This window comes from Grus americana, chromosome 3, assembly GCF_028858705.1.
Source record: "Grus americana isolate bGruAme1 chromosome 3, bGruAme1.mat, whole genome shotgun sequence".
NCBI classification, from domain to species: Eukaryota; Metazoa; Chordata; class Aves; order Gruiformes; family Gruidae; genus Grus; species Grus americana.
This window is the reverse complement of record NC_072854.1, coordinates 6,634,801-6,654,441: the sequence shown is the minus strand read 5'-3', so window position 1 is coordinate 6,654,441 and position 19,641 is coordinate 6,634,801. Positions and strand designations below refer to the sequence as shown.

At 42.4% G+C, this 19,641-nt stretch overlaps 1 protein-coding gene across 2 annotated transcripts in view; it reads left to right on the top strand.

Annotated features, from left to right (window-relative positions):
* Positions 1-19,527, top strand: part of RCAN2 (regulator of calcineurin 2) — a 91,731-nt gene extending 72,204 nt beyond the window's left edge. For both annotated transcript variants that reach the window (XM_054821458.1, XM_054821459.1), the window contains 3 exons: positions 4,783-4,956; positions 6,965-7,136; positions 15,044-19,527. In XM_054821458.1, the coding sequence (XP_054677433.1) occupies positions 4,783-4,956; positions 6,965-7,136; positions 15,044-15,204 (507 nt within the window). In that variant the 3' untranslated portion in view covers positions 15,205-19,527. The remainder of the gene's footprint in view (positions 1-4,782; positions 4,957-6,964; positions 7,137-15,043) is intronic.
* The last annotated feature ends 114 nt before the right edge of the window (positions 19,528-19,641 follow it).

The following is a 19,641-nucleotide window of genomic DNA, read 5'->3' as shown; positions in this document are numbered from 1 at the left end:
TCATTTCTTATTCAGGAAGTTGTTCATTCCCTGTAGCCTTTATCTGAATCTATTCCCATTTGGCTTAATCTATCTGGGATACAGGCAACGAAACCTGCATTTTTAATGAGGTGTATTAGTGCCGTATATCATGTTGTTAATACTTTCCTTGCTTCACTGGAAATACTTTTCCAGATACACCCAGTATTTTCTTTGCCTCCTTATGGCTGCATTTCCCGGATCACTTTTATCGTGTGACTGGCAGGATCTTGGTTCCCGGGTGAGCTCCCGTTTAGTAGTAGAAATAGTTTTTAGTCCAGGAGTGTATAGCTTTGCCCTTGTACTCTGAGGCTTTTAGCTCGTGTCTGTTACTCCGGTGCTCATTTCTTCTTTGGATGGTGCTGTTTGTCCTCTGCATTGGCTGTGGTAAGTGATAACAATCAAGCTTGAGTAATCAGCAGCCTTAATTAGTATGTTCCTACTAATTTTGTTAATTAAAAAAAAAAAACCAAAACCCTCACAAACTTTAGAAACTGCTAGAGGTGGTGAAGGATGGGTGATGGGAGCAGACGTAAGGTGACAGGAAAGAACCGGGGAAAGGTGCCCAGCGTTGGGCAAAGGAATAGGGAGGGGAAGAAGGCACGGAGCCCACAAGGGAGAAGTGAGAAGAACTTCTGCAGTGTTGGTCAAATGAAGGATACTCACGTTTGCCAGAGCATTAATTGGGTCTCACAGAGACATAATTGGGATGGATGAAAACATGCCAAAATCCCAGAAATATAAACGCATAACTCATGACTTTCTGCATTTAGACTTTTTAAGAGTGGCAACGCTGCTGCTTAACTTTGGATGTTCCTTTGCTTTTTTTCAGGGGTTTTCAAAGTATTGTGAAAGTTTAAAGACTTATTTTCCAAAAGCATTTTAAAAATACTGAATCCTAAAAGCACTTTAAAAGTCCTGAATTGAGAGGATTATGAGTCTTGAATAATTTATCCACAAAACTTGAAAGGGAGATAATTTGCTTGGGTCTTTAAAACATATATGATACATTTTCTTATAGATTGGAATGACTCTGAAAGACCTTTATCCAGATAAGTACATTCAGCAGATATTAGAAGTCACAGGCAATAGCAATTAAGCCATAAGGCGTTTCATGGGAATTAATATCAGGCTGGGAGGAGTTGGGATGGCTCAAGATGCAGCTGAGGGCCATTAACTGCAGTTGCTGATTAATGACCTTTGCTGAGGTCATTATTATTATCAGCTGAAAATGTATAAAAATTCAGATGTATGAATCTTTTTAATGGGAGATGCAGTTTCAGTCGGTGCAGTGGATATGTCCCCACTGTGGAGAGACTGCCCTGTACTAATATCAAATAGAGGGCTTGGTTTCCCTCCTCCCTTTGGCATTTTTGGGAGTGTTAATCAAAGCTTGATCTCTAAAGCTGTGCCAGTATCAAATTGAAAAGTAAGCAGAATAAAGTCCATAGCACTTTAATGTTCTCCCAGTATTACATTTGGCATCCAGTACTTAATCAGCTTTATTTAGAGATACTCCCATCTGTCCCTTTTGGTGCCTAATGAGAGTGCATCTCAGTTTTGTCCAGAAATGTGCCCAGAACATTCCTTGTGCTCACTGTTCTTGGACCCATGTTTGAAATCATAGAATCACAGAATGGTTTGGGTTGGAAGGGACCTCAAAGCCCATCTAGTTCCAACCCCCTGCCATGGGCAGGGACACCCTCCACTAGCCCAGGTTGCCCAAAGCCCCATCCAACCTGGCCTTGAACACTTCCAGGGAGGGGGCCTCCACAACCTCTCTGGGCAACCTGTGCAAGGGCCTCACCGCCCTCACAGGGAAGAATTTCTTCCTTATGTCCAATCTGTATCTCCCTTCCTTCAGCTTAAGGCCACTACCCCTTGTCCTATCACTCCATGCCCTTGTAAACAGTCCCTCTCCAGCTTTCCTGTAGGCCCCTTCAGGTACTGGAAGGCTGCTATAAGGTCTCCCCAGAGCCTTCTCTTCTCCAGGCTGAACAACTCCAACTGTCTCAGCCTGTCTTCATAGGAGAGGTGCTCCAGCCCTTTCATCATCTTCATGGCCTCCTCTGGACTCGCTCCAACAGCTCCATGTCCTTCTTATACTGGTGACCCCAGAGCTGGATGCAGTACTGCAGGTGGGGTCTCATGTCCTCCCTTCTTAACCAAGATCTAGGTTCTGGGTTGTCATATATGCTGTGCACAAAGAGGGCAGGCACACAGGACTGGCTGATGCAAAAAAAATGCTGTAATGTCGATACAGGCAGAGTCTGTTTCCTAGTAAATAGTCAGTCATAATACTTACTTCCCAGTGTCCAGACAAGTCCATGCATGGTTTCTTTCATGGTTGGTGAAATATGTATTTTTTTATATGATGTATGATTTCATTGTTGACTTGTGAAGAAACTGAGAGCTGCTACAGAGGACTAGGAAATATTCACCTTGCTGCTTATTTTTAGCTTCTGGGACTTCTGTTGTAAAAACTTGATCATCTCATATATATATATATAAAAAAGTAAATACCTTGATACGTCATATATATATGTATTTAAGTGTGTTTACTTCAAGGCGCTTTTTAAAAAAATACTGAAGAAGTCTGAAATAGGCAATATAGGTAACATAAGACATGAGCTTTAATTAGTCACTATTATCTTTTATTTAGATTATACACAGTACTGCATGTTTCTGAATGCTGCGTAAGTCCTACTTTACGTATACGATGGTCTCCTGTCCCTTTCTCTCCCTTCCCCCAGCCTGCTTCCCCTGGTCATCATGAAGCTCATAGCATCAAAATTCCAAGCAGGACAGGACTGAGATGACTGCTGCTTTTGGCTGACCTTTATACAAATGCCACTGGCTGTAGACTTCTGCTCAGGAAAATGGAATTTTGCAAAACTGTAAGCAAAGCAGTTAAAAAACATAACTCAGGTGTGAAATGTTGACAATTTGAACATTAGGTGGTATGACTAGACCCGCTTGTACAAACCTATCAACTTCACACTGTTTGTGGGATTTCTGCACGCCTCTATTCACCCTGAACCAAACCACTCAGCGCTCTCCTCTCTCTTTTTATTTTTTTTTTTCTTAATTCCTCCAAAGTATCTGCTGTGGTGAGAGGAGGAGGTGAGTGAGGTCAGGCGAAATGAAATGAAAATCATGAAAGCTTAATAGACCACAGGGAAGTTCCTTTGAAAGGGTGCCAGAGATGGAATATCAGTTATGGGGAAGAAGACCACAGAGTTGGCAGTGAATGAAAGGAGATCTGGTACATGCGCATTAGTGTTTCGTACTTCTTGCGATGACACTGGTCTCTTTTCCTAGTTAACTCTTTAACACATGTATCTGTGTGCTCCCTGGTGCAGCTTCACGATACATTTTTCTAAGAAGTTCTGGATTCTTTGTCTTGCTTGGTTGATCAGCTGATGAGAACTGAGGTATTCATGAGATTACATAAATTGCATTTTCTCTTTCATCTTCTGCAGCCTCTACCAGTTATCCAGTCTAAGGGATAAGAAATTCTTTTCCTGGATGAGAAGAAAAGAAGTTATATTTTAAAACATGTAAAAATGTCCTTACTTGCAGACGTATCAAAGAAAACATCAGGTTATTGTAATTATACAAACCTCTCCACCTGACATAGCCCTCAGTGTATGAAATGGTGTGGCCAATCATCTCAAACACTGGTTTTTTTCAGGAAAAAGAACTCTTAAAAGAAGGGGCTTTGATCTGGTTGATTCTCCATCTTCTAAGACATCAAGTCTTGGTTGCAGTAGTTGCAATGCTAAGGCTTTGAGAGACTCGCTGGATGGCAGTCTATAATCTGAGCGAACACAAAGGCTAGACTAAATGATAACTGCTCCCTTTCAGTCTTAACACTTTATAAATCTGTGCTTGTGTGAATGAAAAGACCTGTGCAAGTGTTTCAGAACTGATTTAAGGACTTTGGGTTTATTTGATGATGTGAAACTAGTCCTCTGTGCGAGCATAGCTTACATAGAAATTGCAGGGAGAGTCTGACCCTCCAGGGCTGCCAACGTATCTTGAATTTCTGTTGATCTCTAGGTCCATAGATGCGGTACATTTCAGACCCTTCTTTTGCAATATTAAAATATCCATATTTGTGTCATGTGCTCTTGAACGTAGACTTCTGCAGCTAAACATTTTTAAGCCTGACATTTATCTTTGGGACAGGTCACTGTTTGCAGTTATCTAATTTTTTTCTCTGCTGCTACAGGAACTCTCAAGGAATGAGTGTGTATCTGTGCTAAGTATGTAAATGACAACATCGAGAAAAAGATAACGTGCGATACAAAATGACCCTGCAGTGCTGATGTGAATGCAACCCTCAGTTACAGTGGCCCTGACTTTGTCTGCTGACTCCATTGTAACTCAGCCCAATGTTTGCTTTTGTACAGATGAGACCACAGCTGTCTGGTATTTTCAGTCACATGCCCTGTTCAGCTTCGTTTCAGAAGTCACTATCGCAATTTTGCTCAACTTTTACTAGAAGTTCAATAGCTGCTGGGTTCTCAACTTGAAGACTCCTTCCCCCAAACATTTCGCAGAGTTCAGCACTTCCAGACCAGTGCTTTCCTTAGTTTCTTTTCACAGACCCTTTCTCAGTCTATGGACGCCCACCCCAAAAGGCCACAGGCTGAAACCTCCCGGTTAGACAGTTGTCCTCAAGTTTCAGATTATCCTCTGACACAGGCCGATGTGAAAGCACAAAATTAATCTTCAGCATTATTTCTTTTTCATTTGCAGGAAAAATTTGAAGGCTTGTTCCGTGCCTATGATGACTGCGTGACATTCCAGCTGTTTAAAAGCTTCAGGCGTGTGCGGATAAATTTTAGCAGTCCCAAATCAGCTGCTCGTGCCAGAATAGAGCTGCATGAAACACAGTTCAGAGGGAAGAAGTTAAAGTTGTATTTTGCACAGGTAATGAAATCTGGTATCTGCTGCTATGTTAGTGCGTAGCTTTTATAGAAATACTGTGCAGCAGCACTGAATAAAAGTAATAAAGGTTTCTTGCATGCCCAATCTCTCTGCTAAAAGATCACTCAAACGTCCTTATGTTGCCTGAGCTGCACCTGCCCAGTGGGTCTGCAGTAAATTTAAAGGACTGCTTAGGACCCAAGTTGCTTATTGAACACACAGAAGTTACATAGCTTAGAAGTGATTTACAACATCGGGTATTTTCTCTGGGTAGCTCTCTAAACTAACCATAAAAAAGCAGTAATGTAAAGTATTATAAGTTCATAAAAAAACATAGGGCTGAATTACTTCTTTGACTGCAACCCTGAGCCACAGTCAGGCTTCCTCCTGCTTTTTTTTTTTTTTTGTCTTACTGAATACATGTGTGGATTTTCTAAAAGGAATTTAATAAGATTAAGTAAGAGGAAGAAGGTAGGGGGAGAACAACACCGCCAGCCTGGGGCCATAGGTGATTATATCCATCTGTTGGAAGTGTCAGATGGGGGTTCAGCTCTTCTTGGCCGAGGGATAGAGAACCCAGATGTCCCACAGCCTGGGTGAGTACTGGGCCCCAGCCAGGACACAGAAAGCTGAGGGAGGTTGAGAACCTGACCACCACCTCTTCTGAATGTATGTTAATAAATTGCTGTGGCCACTTAGGCTTTGGGATTGGTCCTTCGGAGGCCTTAGGTTAAGGGCAGGCTCATCTGAAGGTGTCAGTCAGACTTAAGAGGCAGTTAACATTTTGAGTCTCTGCAGCCTGGGCAGAATAGCTCAATAGTTTTAAGCCTAGGCAGAAGCAGAACCTCAGGAGGACGAATGTGAAAAAAACAATATGCTTAATGGGTTAGAGGAGTTCCGAAGATCTTACAGTTGGATTTAGGTGTTGAAAATCTGCCTCAATCCCATTTTATATGCCTTAATCTCCTAGATCTGGCTCTGAATTTTTTCTGGAAGGTTTCAAAACCTGCTGTTAAGCAGATCTGAGAATCATTTCACTCCTAACTGCACAATCAGGAGGTTAATTGAAAGCTTAGGATAACGCAAGAAAAAGAAAAACGTGCATAATAGTGATTAGTCTCCACATCTAAGCTGATTTCCTGCAAAGCCATTTAGGTATCTGCACTATGCTTTCCAGTACGTGCAGTCTTAAAGGAGCTTATTAGTTGTGTCCAGGGGATGAATATGTGCAAGCAGCACGGTGTCTGGAGCAGTGTATGTTTATATGGGCCTGAGCCAGACTCAACAAGCACTTCCAGCACTAGAAGTTCTGGAGAACATGGAGTCGAGAGACCCAAACCGGCTCTTTGCAAACCCGTTCTGGTATAGCAGGATGCTGTCTCAGGCTTGCTGTCATGCAAACACACTTTATTGCTTCTGGGCTCGAGCTGGTTGTCAACTTGCTCAGGTACGGCTGTAGCATAATTAATTTATGTCGAGGCTTCTTTAATATACCAGAAAAGAGCGGGAATTAAACTAGATAATTTAAGAGGGAAATAAAATGAGAACAATTAGTTGCAAATGACTAAGGAACACAATAGATTCCTTTATCACTTCAACGAAAGAAACCTTTCTGAAGTTACTTATAAGGCCTTGGTGCAGGAGTCACTGGTTTCTTGTCTAATGTCTGTTTTTATGTAGGAGTTTAGACTGGTAGATCACAACAATATCTTTTCAGCCTCAAAAATCACTGAACTAGCAGCTGTGGATACCAAAGCTTTGCATTTATCCTCAGAGAACATACACGATAGGCACAAACATTGTAGCTTTGCTCATATAACAGCCCCCCACAGTGTATTTACTGTAGAGGAACCATCTGTAAGGTTGAGATGAAATTCATCTCCAGGCCTTCTCTGCTGAGACCGACGCTGAAACCCTGCCTGGGTGGCATTTGGTATGAGAAGTGTATGATTCGAGTAATCATTCCATTTACCCATCCTATACTAAACAATGTGTTTGTTATGCTTTAAAGATTCAGACCTCTGAGACAGATGGAGACAAGCTTCATTTGGCACCACCACAGCCTGCAAAACAGTTTCTCATCTCGCCTCCAGCCTCCCCACCTGTAGGGTGGCAACCAATAGATGATGCAACACCTGTCATCAACTATGACCTCCTTTATGCAGTTTCTAAGCTCGGACCAGGTAAGCTTGTGGTCCTTGTGTGAAAATGTGTCAGAAAATGCAGACGAGAAACAGCAGCAAGATGTGACTGTAGAGGAAGTTGGCATAAAGGCTCTAAGTTGCGTTAAAGCTTTGCATTTAGGTTGATCCATGTCACCTGATTCTTTGCTTAAGAATGAGTTTTGCCATATGCACATACAGATTTATCTCTTATCTGCAGCTCGTGAGTGCTGTTTGATTGAATAGCAGATCAAAGCTTGCTTACACATTTTTCGTGCTGGGGTTTGTGCTTAGGTGAGGCAACTGATGGTTTAGGTGGGGACTGGACAAATGCTTGTCCGTGAACTTGAGGAGTTCTTGCTTGAAATCACATCTGCTCGGTACTGCATTCCAAGATGCAGAATACTTCATCATTTAGGCATCACTGCATCTCCACCAGAGTGGAGAATCTCTCACATTAACAAGATTGTTGAGAGAGAACTACCATTCCTCAATCCCGGCCGGATTGCTCTGTTAGGGCTGCTCATTTTCTGTTGAAAACTGTATGCAGAAGAAATGGGATAAGTTGTAGCCGTGTCATCGTAGGATAGATGTCAATGAGTCGTGTGGATAGGCCTTCTTCTGACTTCCCGTCTTCAGCTAATGCCAGGAATTGAAGCTACCTGAGATTTTCAAAACAATGCTTTCCCTTAGAAAATGCTTATCTGATGAAACCAGAACTTTTCATAGGAGAGGATTACCTTGGATTTAATTAAGTCATCTTTACAAATAGTTTTCTTTCAAAGCTGTTAAAACATCCTCTTTTAAAATTTTCAAAATGGAAAAGGTTCCAGTTTCAGGTCTAAACAGTATCATTTAGAAATCAGTCTAATTCACATTCATAAACCACAAGGAAAAAATAGCTTATTAAATTATTCTCGTACCGAAATAAAACACTTCAGATCCAATCTAATAACAATTGTGGGGGGTGAACTCATGAAAATTTATCAGGTTATTTTTGAAATTCTTGTAGGATGAGAGAATTGTTTTCTCCCCAGCTGTACCGAAGATGCTGCTTGCTTGTTCTGAGAGTAGCTTCCAATTGCAGACATCTTATCACTGGGGCTTTTGTGTAATTGCACCAGAGTAACCCACAGCTGAAACACGTGGGGTGCAGGATGATGTTCCGTGATTCACAAGGTTTGCAGGATTAGCGTGTATCTCTTTCACATGGGATCTCCACAGCGGGGAAATATGTATCAGGACAACCTCAGAGATGCCCATGTTTATTGCCCTTCAGCAGGAAAGCCCATAGAAAAAGGCTGTCAGGTGTAACACTTCGTACTGTATTGCATAGTATTATTTCCAGAATTGATACTTTGCTTCTAAACTGCTGAATAAAAGAAAAACAAAAACCTCCTTTTTTTTTTTCCTTTGATGCAGCAGTGTTATAAATAGAAACATGTAAACGAATTCCCTAGCTAGCTGGGTAATAAATCAATTCCTGTTCTAGAGCAGTGGAATGTGAAATATCACTCATTGTCCCACACTCTGGGACAGCTTTGCGTGAAGGTCATATTCACTCATATTTAAGGAGCCTGCAGGGAGCAATATGAAAAGTCATTGTGTGCTCTCTTCTTTCTATTTTTAGCACTTGTTACAGAGATCAATTTTAGTTAACTGCAGCGGCGGTTTTAAAATAGTGTTGCAGTTCTCAGTTGTGCATTTACTATGTTTAGGATTTCATTGAAAAACAAATCCCACCAAAACTCATTTCGCGGTATCACATCAGTAAAACATGCTGCTGTACATCAAGTAACACTGTTAGCCTCAGCTAAGTTAGATTTATTTTTTTCTTCATTCAAACAATAAAAAATGTAACTGGCTTATCAGCTATCAAAAAATACTCACTGACACAGTTGTTCACAGAACTCTGAATGTTAGAGCTTGACTTCTGTGTCTTTAACTAGTGAGGAATCTTTGCTATATTAAATACACTAATTTGGTAAAATTAATATCTGAGGACCAGGAAACCTCATTTGAGCGTGTAAATAGTGAACAGTTTCTTTGTATGTCCTCAGTATATGATGAGTTTTACTGACCTACTTCGCTGGGGATTTAAGATACACTGCTTGGACGCAGACCCACGCTGCTTTCCCATTCCATGGATACAGGTCATCTCCTTTCACAGCACGTTGCCGTAATCATCATAGCCAAAAAACTGGAGACTCAAACTGTCCCTAGGGGCACAGGTTGAGAGATTTGCTCCAGAGTAAAATGAATAGGCTGGAAGCTAGTTAACAGATTTGCTGTGTGTTGTGCTTTTCCAAGCTCAGGTATGGTTTGTTGAGGGTTTTTTTGTAGCCTTGTGGCTGCAGCAATGACTGTCTGGCATCTCAGAGGTCTAATGGAAAAGATTTCTTTTTGCTGTGCACAAAAGGAGGTTGGCTTTTGGTCCTTCAACATTACATTGAGATTGGTGAGGGTGCATTTACTTCTTAGAGAAGACCATGGCATGTTTAATTAAGTTTCTGGCTGATTGATGTATATTCTCGCTCGCTGCAGATGCAGAAATGGAGCTTTAAACGAGGCATGAACAGATTGCCATAGACCACTCGGAGCCAGGAACCGTGCCTGTGCCTGGTTCTGACCACTGCCCTACAATTTTTTCAATATACTGCAAATAAAGAAGCGTGATCGTTAATCTCTTTGATGAAAAACACTTCCACTGTCCAGAGAACTTCCAGTAGTTTAAAATACTGATGAAGATAGAAAGGCATTGCACTGAACTAGGGTGGTAGTTTGGCTGTTTGCCTGTCGAGCCCGGGTCGTGTCTCTGCCTGGCCTGACTTGGACCTAACTCTTTCCTGCAGCAACGCTTGCAACCTGCCGAGCTGTTGGCTAAGTCTAGGCCCTCATGTCTTTTCCATAACATTTTGTAAGGTCTTAGTTTCACCCCACTGAGGAATACAGGCAATAATTTTATATGAGAAATGCTTGTAAGGGGGAGGGAAGTCTCCAGGTGTAGGCTGTGTACATACAGCAGAGCTACTCCTCTCAGAGAAGGCAGCTATGTTTGCTCTGCCATTTATTACTGCAGCGGTTTACAAACCATCCCCTTGGCATGAGAGTAAGTCCCTTCTTGTCTGGAAAGCAGTCCTACCCTCTCCCTGTCCACTCCCCAACCTGCATATTTCTTCCCTCCTTCCCCCGATGCCTCTTTCAAACCTGTTACCCCAATTTCTTCCCAACAGACTGCCCTGCACCCCCTCGCTTTCTAACTCCGCACTCCGGAGTGCCTCTCCCCAGGATCCCAGGTGCCACCCTGGCCCTCCCCTGCCACCTCCAACCCCTGCCTGCTGCCCACAGGGCGGTCACCCGGACAAGTTGCCTTTCTCCGAAGGCTTTGATTGATTCACAGGTCGTGGCTCTGCTGATGAGATCTGCACTAAACAACAACGTGCAATATGGGTCAGGGTCCTGACCTGCTCCGTGGGCTCCCCGGTGCAGTTTTGCCCTGTCAGTTAGCACTCACCTCCACAATTTCAGGCGCTGTTTGAAAACCAGTACAGGCTAGGCACCATCTCCAGTGGCCCATATAGACAAGTTTGTACCGGTTTTCACTTCTCTCCACGTTTCCCGGTCCCTCATAAGCATTCCAGCAGGCTTTGCACCTCCTAAATGCCCTCAGGCTACACTCCAGGTCGTGTAAAATACATTTTTCACATTAGGAAAGCACTGTTCTGAAGTGTTATGCGTGATGGGTCTTAGGTCGACGGTGACACCCCTTAGGACAGAAAGGAGACCCTGCAGCAGTCGGTGCCACTCGGCTGGTGGGTCTGCCAATGACTGGCGGTCAGAGGAGGGGTTGGGTCAGCGTTTCATTTTTGTCTCTGAGCGATTAAGATGTCCCTGCCATGCTCTAGCTGGGCTTCTTGAGGAGGATGCGTAGCTCTTGCCCCTGCTCGGCCCTGCGTTTGGCTCACCCTTGCACAGGGAAGGGCAGGACCCTGCCCAGTAAATGCCGCACACGGGGATTTCAAACCATGTCTCGCGCTGCAAGTTTTCTGTGCCCGGGGGTTTTCAAAGTCTCGTGTTTGTTCTCACTGATTCAAAGGAAATACTGAATACTTCATATAACTTCCAGGGAGGATTGAAAAGGGGATGGATGGGCAGGCAGATGGGTGATAGCTAAAATTTTCCATCTCTGTCGTTCTCCTCCCTTCTGTTCTGTGGCTGCTTCTGCCCTTCCCTCCCATTGCTGGGGCAGGGTGCGCAGAGCTGTGGGTGTCGAAAGCTTTCCCTCTGCCTTGTTCTGCTGGCCAGGAGAGGAGGGGACCCTTGTCCTGCAGCGTCAGTAACTTCAGGGCTTCCAGAGATCAACTCTTCCACCTTGCCTAAGGTAGATCCATGCAGAGGAGGTATCATACGGGATGGGTCGTTGTATCTCTTCTGGTGTAAATGTGCACCCGTACAAAGGACCACCCGTTGTTTGCACCATATTATTTGTAAAGTGCTTGGATGAAGGGACTATAAAAGGATGGTGTTTCTGTGATGTTAATGACACATTTAACATGGAATGGACAGCTCTGAACCCGTTAACCTTTGATCATGAGTCAGAATCAGGGATGAGGTAGCTGCATAGAATTGTTTCCGTTTCTTCATTATTAAGTAAGTATATGAACATACCCTTTGCTGGACAAAAGAGCCTCATTAGACAAGAGACGCACCATCAATGAAAGGTCATAGTACTGATTCACAAAGGGACAGAAAATCACATGCTGTTATTTTTAATTCTGAAATATCGTAAGTTGCTTTTGTGCTGTTCTTGTGGTCATCTTTCTTGCGTCACCTGAGGCTTGTGGTTAATGTGGCCACAAAAGATGCCAAGTGAGATAAAAGTGGCTAGGGCCATTGTTGAATAGTGAAACTTCCAATTCCTATTTTTTTTCTTATGCGAAGCAAAGGAATAGAGGAACATCACTGCTCTTTTCAGGGGTTTGTTAGGAACATTTACTGACAAATCTATATGGTGGAGGTGCCACAGGTTGATTCTTCCCTACGTTATATCCTGAAGGCTGGGTTTAGATGTTTGAGCATATATGATAAATTTTGTGATATTTTTCTCAGTAAATTTATGCAAGTTTCCACTGTTATCTCAGCTTACGTGAATATTTAAACAACTTATTATTAAGGGTTAGAGGTAGCCCAAAGACTGCTGCAGGAGAAAGACCCCTGTCCCCAGGTGTCCTTTGGCTCAACCTGTAGGAGTTCTCCAGGCAAGTGGGAGAAGGGGCAGTGGTGGGGCAGTGTAGGGCCTGAGAACGCAAAGGAGGCAGCGTCAGACAGCTCAAGGAGATGACTGGACAAGTGCTTGAGTGATATTAACTACACAAGTTGTGAGTCAACTACGCTAACTCCACTTCCTACCCTTAGCTTGGGACAGCCTGTATCTTGTAAGCATAACTTGATTGCAGTGATTCAACCATTACTCCGCTAGCCTAACTGCTAAGAATTTAGTTTTGGTGGTTTTTTTTTTTTAATATGCTGGAGGTATTGTTTAAGAGGAAAGAAAAAACACTGAAAAAAGCAGAAGGGAAGGAGTAACCAGGCTGTATCTACTGGGTTTTTACTTTGTACTTATTACCTTAGTATTTTTCCACAAACAACGGTTACATTCAGGACCGAGATACAGCTGCATAAAAGTCCCGTAGTTACTGTTGTCGTGTTCCTAGCTCAGCCATAAAAAGGTTTTCTGCAGTTTGAGCCACAGTTCTGCAGGCATGAATAATTGTGAGTACAGAACTGAGTCTGCAGCTCATTTATGCTCAGAAATAACTGTATGCCTTAAAAACCTAATTTATGAGTGCATCACATTTTGATTTGCAAAGTGACATTAATTGCTGTTGCAGTTACTTGTGCCAGAGGCATCTGAGTATTTTTCCTTGTGTCTGTACTTATTTCCACTGTTCTTTTTCAGTGGAAAGAGTCCTTCTGGGAAGGATTTGAACAGTAAAAGAATGTGGCATTTGAACTGGGATTATTACCTTTTAAGAAGGCAGTGAATCTGATTTACTTCACGGTGCTGGTGTACGAGGAAAGGGCCCAGGGTTGTGTGTGCACAGCACTGCAGAGCTGCTGGTAGCTGACAGTGACCAATGTAGCCTTCAGTGCTGGATGGCAGCATTGACGTCAGCCCATAGCTGAGAAATTAGCTGAAGCCCGCAGGGAAAATAGGCAAAGAAAAACCATATAATTTCTCAATGCAGCACAACCAAGCTATTTCTCTTTTTATATTTTAGCCTATCAGCAAGACCTGTAATGCTTTGCTCAATTTGGATTCAGAGGAAAGGTTGCCAAAAATAGAGCAGTTAAATGTCAACATTAATGGTATCACAGCAGTAAAATATTTCTCACAGCAAGATGCCTGACTTATAGCTATTATTCACTAGTTGCCTCCTATTTTTTAGGCAAAAGTGCAGCATGTCCTCTAGTCCCAAGCCACCCGGTCTTACCTGGACCAAGAATTTGTCAGCACAAATAGCGTGTGAGCACAGTCCCAGAACTGCATGTGCTAACGCAGGGCCAAACTTGCAGCTCCTTCCTCACGTGAATTACTCTGCCACAAAGTTGCTAATAAATAAAAATCTGAATTAGTAACATGAGCAAACTACAAGTGGTTTGAGGTAGGGACTGCCATTTCACCACTGCCAGGTTCTGCCTGTGTGCAGGTGTTTTCGGAGCTTCTGCACCACAAACGCAGGTCAGCTTAGGTGTATTGGGACCTCCTCTTCCTCAGAGTATTTTCCAGGCAATATGCAGTGATTCTGGAGCAATCTTATGAAAAAAAAATCCAAGCTATCAGGTGTGCGTGTGGTCACTGTAAGCCTATTTTAATTTAACTGCAGTTTGTGGGTCTTGGAGATGAGAGTGATGACAAATAGTGCAAAGGGGGCCAGCACATTATCTGGAATGGTTTCTAGTTTCTAGAGCTGCTAATGGGTGTTTGTCACTTCTGAAAGACCAAGTCATCGTGTCAGAACTGTCAGCATTAGGATTTTTTCTCTTTACAGTCTTAAATTAAATCCTTGTAATTTAATATCCAATAGCTACTTACATCCTGTGAACAATCCAAAACACATGTAGTGCCAACGGACTGGATGCAGGACTGAAAGTCCTATGTCTGATCCTGATCTTCCTTCATTTGTTGTGGACTCTTGCAGGTAACCACCTAAGTCATATTCATCTTCCTCGCAGGAGTACTTAAATAAGGAATGCACATAGTTAGAAAATCTGATGTACTCTTTAAGCATTTAGCCTGATAGTGAGCATTTCTAGACTGTACTATCTCATCTGTAGAGACAGAATTTGTTACAGCCCCAGCTAAAGAGCTTTGAATCTCAAAATCCGTCTGGAGGAGATACATGTATTTTTTTATTTCTGGAGCTATCAGACCAAGTATTGATGTCTGTCTGGAGGTGACAAGTTGCAGCAAAATCTAGTGGACTTTATATGGGACTGGAGCCATGCTAGACTGAAAGAAAACAACAAAAACAAAAGAATAGCGCCAGCCCAAGAGGTGTGACATGACCTCAGATCAAATGTTTGATAGATGACTTCCAGTCCCTCTTCTTAACCATAAACTTCTGTCTCCTTTATTTTTTTATCAGTGTTGTTGGCCACTAATACTGGTGCAAAGCACCATTATAGACACCAGGGTATTTTATTGTGCCTTACAGAGCAGTGATCAGTGCCCCTCGGGGGTAGGATCCCCAGAACCTGTTGTGACAGCTGATACAGTCTAGCCATGCTTGCCCTCACCTGTATTTCGGAGCAGCACACACTTATCTGCCCTATCCAGGTGCAGGAGTGTTCTGCAGACCAAGAGTGTGGCCTGCGCTGCCTCTCAGCCAGTTGTCCTTTGATCTAACCATATTTTCTGCTTCCAGGAGAGAAATATGAGCTGCACGCAGGAACGGAGTCCACTCCCAGTGTGGTAGTGCATGTCTGCGACAGCGACATGGAAGAAGACGAGGACCCAAAGAATTCTCCAAAGCCAAAAATCATTCAAACTCGGCGCCCTGGTCTGCCACCTCCTGTATCTAACTGAGCCTCTCGGCAGAAGCAGCACTTCTCTCCTCCAGCACAGCTCTTGGTTTTTGTTTGCTTTCTTTTGTTGAAAGGCAGCCATTGCCTTTTGAGTACGAGGACATTAAACTCATTGAAATCCCTTCACAGTAATCAAGCCTATGTAATAAAAGGGCTAGGAAAAAGATCTTTGTATGTGTAACCATATCACACACCAACTAATAGATTTTTCTGGAAAGGACAAATCAAGGCTGAAGAAACAAGGGGAGGGTTTCAGTCTGAGGATTTTTTCACAGCTATAATTTGCATGCTGAAACACCACTACCAGAGAGATCGTTCAGGGTGGGCGATTAGGCTGATATCAGGCTCCCAGAATACATGCTAGTGCTCTTCATCAAGCAGCCTGCTCCTCTGCCCTTAGTTCCCCAGCAGACCTTAGTCTTCCCCCCCCTTTTTGTTTTAAGGGGGTGCATGTGTGTTGGTTTTAATCTACTAGCAGCTTGGTGGCCTTTTCATCTCCCTGAAATCTTCTGTAAGGAATACTATCTTTGCAACATTTTTAGAAACAGCAGAAAAACACCCTCTTGCACCGACAGCTGTAGAGTACGCTGGTCCTTAATGGTGGCAGGGATGTGAGACGGAGCTCTCTGGGCTGAGGGCAGAGGCAGCAGCTGGCTGGAGGGTCCGGTGTCTTTTGGTCCTCCTCTCTGAGGAGCAGGGAGCCAGAATATCAACAGGGATTGTCATTTTATCTTCCATAAAGGTGTGAGTGGTACTTCTCTCTGAGTCTGAGGAAGGAAGAGAAGCTAAGTGACTGCTCGTTTAAGATGGGATTCATTGCTTTCTGTCATAGCTGTAAATTCTAGTATTGAATGGCTGAATGCTTTCCTAGTGGTGTGTTGAATAGCCCTGAAACTGTTAGTAATTACTTGTACATCCCTAATATTCAGACCTTTTCCCTCCCCACTTCCTGTGCTTTAAAGCCCTTTTTGAGCTGTATGCAGTTTGGGTTTGCGGAGGTGAGGAGACGTTAGTTGGTGTTCTTTTGTTGTTTTGGTTTTTTTTTCTTTTCTTTCTCTTTTTTTAGGCCAAAGAAAACAGGACCATAATTACACACTTGAAATTAGACTGCATGCAATTGAATCCCCTTTTTTCACTCTGTCCTGCATGTTTCTTTCACTTGCAATGTATACTGGGTTCCAAAAACTGTTCTGTGTTTTCATCATGGCTGACAGCAGGCAGATACTGGATTCCCTGTCTGACAGACCTTCCATGATGATTTTTTTTTATGCGTACTTGTCATTTTGAGAACATATTTTGTAGACATTTGAGCTCAGATTTTGCATATATTTAAGCATGCGCTTAATTTATGCACATGAGTAGTTCCACTGAAATCAATACTGCAGAAAACTGAGCATATGTGTAAGATACGGTGGGATTTTTAAGCTAATTAGCTGCAGCTGTACTCCCAAAAGTGACTATAAAATGGCACAGTGAGATTCCACAGTTTAAAATCCTTTGCAAGTTAAAATAAGTAAATACATCTTGGAAGCTCATTCTAGGATCTGAAGTCAGCTTAGGTTCTGTAATCAAGATTTTTATCATAAGACCTAATGAGCTGGTTTCTGAGGGAGGGTTCCATTCCACCCTTCATTAGCAGTGAAGCTACAAGCTTCAGCAGAGTCGAGTCCCACTTGCCAGGGTGTTGGCGCTGCGGTACTTCCAGGAAGAAATGTGGGTTGCTTTGTTGGTGGAGACAGGAGATGCCACGCTCAACATGCATGGTGAGGATGTTCTGAGAACGAGGACTTCTCACGTAGCTCATTCTCTGACCACCACAGCTCCCTAATACTCCTGTTGAGATGTAGTGCGTTACTTAGCGTTTATCTATAATGTGATTCTTGTTACTGCATTATGGACATTATTGTGCGTGTGTTACACTAATAGAAGCACATTAAATACAGCAGAGACTGAACAAGAAATGGGGCTTTAATATCCTCATGATATCTGTGTAAAGTTGTCTTAAAGTAATTCCGTAGATGTTGCACTTGAATTATTTTTTTCAATGATGCATTTAGAATTGATTTAAATAAATTGTGACTCACTGCCCTAGGACTATAACCTGATGTTCCTGGTAAAAACACCGTCATAGGCCACCTACAGTATTTCAGGAGTAACACCACTGTCTTTTTTGAGAAGATACAGACTGCTAAGGTCCACGGGGTTTAGACCAATACAAACAGGGAGAGTAAGAATTAAACACGTTAAGATTTTTTGGTTGATAAATGCTGTATGGGAGAAATTACTGGCCACATCCTAAACTGATGTAAGCAATCAGAGATCATCTCAATCAAAGTTGATACTCTGGATTTTTTTACATGCAAAAGTGTTGGAGGCTGAGTCTAGTCCTTGTATCCATGTACTTTGGAGAGACTTAGTTCTAACTACAGACTTTGGCCTCAAATGATGTAAAACTATCCTGCAAATTAAAGCATTGGATCTTAAGTGTTATTTCCTCAAAGTGCATTTTCAGACAGGTTTAAAACCAGGCCTCATTCAATGACTACTCTTTGTCTTTACAAATCTATGTAGTACTGCCCAGGAGGGAGTGCAACATGGCTCGTTGGTTAAAGCGCAGAAATAGAAACACAACTACAAACCTGAAAACTCAAGGAAGCCTGTTGTAACTATGGTCAAAGCTTATGTATCGCCTTTATATGATAAAATAATGGTCATCATAGAAAAATGTTTCAGGTATTATGGAATAATGTCCCTGTCATAAAAGTAACAGCATTTAAGAGAACCTGGTGTTTTGCTAAAGGCTGGTTCTTGCCTGGCATAGAAGAAGAGCTTCTTTCAAAAACTGCTGACCATCTGGAAGAGTAACTGCCCTATTTAATTCAGTAATTCACAGGCAGAGCCCCTACTTCAGTGGGAATTTTCTTTTGTGCAGCAGCTATGAGCTCAGTCCCTCTGACTTGCACTTTTCACAGGGTGTCCGCAGTGCGAAAGTAGATTCTCTCATGCCGTGATACTATAAAAAAGAACAAAACCTCTGTGTTACATTACAGCTTCTGATGCACAGTGACATAGACGACGTCCTTTTAATTCCCTTTCCAAAGCAGGAGCCTGTGGGAGCGGCTGGCAGCGATGGCCTGGGGCCCTCTGCTGAGCAGCCCTTGCTGCTGCTTGGAAATGAAAGGAGGAAATCAGGGGAGTACAGTTGCCATTTCTGCTGCCTGCTTGTCCTTTCTGACCTCTGCAGATGCAAAATCGAAATTTTAATGACTTCCTAAGTACAGTTAAAAGCATGAAAATATTTATAATGCACGGAGAAAGGGTATTTTTGAAATCTGCTCTTTTGGAACAAAAGAACAAAGAATTTCTGTGGCCTTGATTTTTGTAATTAAGGCAAGGACTGAGTCCCCCCTTCCTAGCATGTATATATACACACTGGAGTACACTTTGTTTTCATGCAAGAAAACATGGCAAGAGCATCCCTTCCTCAACCATAACAAGGCTACATAGTTATCATAAAGTGCTTTATACTATAAAAATGTGCCCCATGGATAAATTATTTAACATTTATCTGATCCTAAATTGGGTGGGAGGGGTGGGTTGTTTTTATTTTGGTCTTCCCCCCCTTCAGCAACAGCGAAAAAGCTTTCTGCAAAAAGAAAGACTGTTCTTTGTACAGAGTAACGGACTGAACTATCTTGCAAGACTTGATTACAGTGGTATGTCTGAGCACTGTGACAGATTATGTTAGCATTTCCATTATATTGTACATACTTTTGAAATACTCTATTTAGTCATATTTTATAGGAGTATTAAAAAGCTATGGGCTAATTAATCACTTTTACACTTGTATAATTCAGAGCTTAGTTTAAAAAATAAACATGGCAACCAATATTTTTGTGTTCTGCTTGCGTTGGCATTTTGAAAAGCAACATTTAAAGAGTTCAACTATATTAATAACCTGACTAGTGTGGTATATACCACTGCTCTCTTAACTGGTAGAACTGAAAACGCTTAAATGTGTGACATAGGCCAAACTCCGTTTCAATAGAAATTAGGGGGGAAAAAATAGCCCTCTTACTGGCAGGATATGCCATGTTCCATTTTAAACTGCTACCATTTCACAAAGTCGTGAACTTGCGCTGGTTTGCTGTGGATTTGGGTAGGTGTATGCAAAAAAAGCATACAGCGCAATCCCTGGTGAGCAAAAGCGCATCCCTGACAGCTGATGCAGTTCTTACTGTGCTTTTATGATAATGGTAAAATACAGTGGGCACAAGCGTTTGAATAAGGAAACATCCAGGCTGGGGAAAAAGTTCTATTAGCATTAATTATTATAAAAATCAAAAGAAATTGTTTGTAGTCTCTTGCATCAATTTGTACCGGATCTTCCAAAAGATCGGAAACCAGGTGATGAGTTTGCTGAGTAACTGTCTTGTGA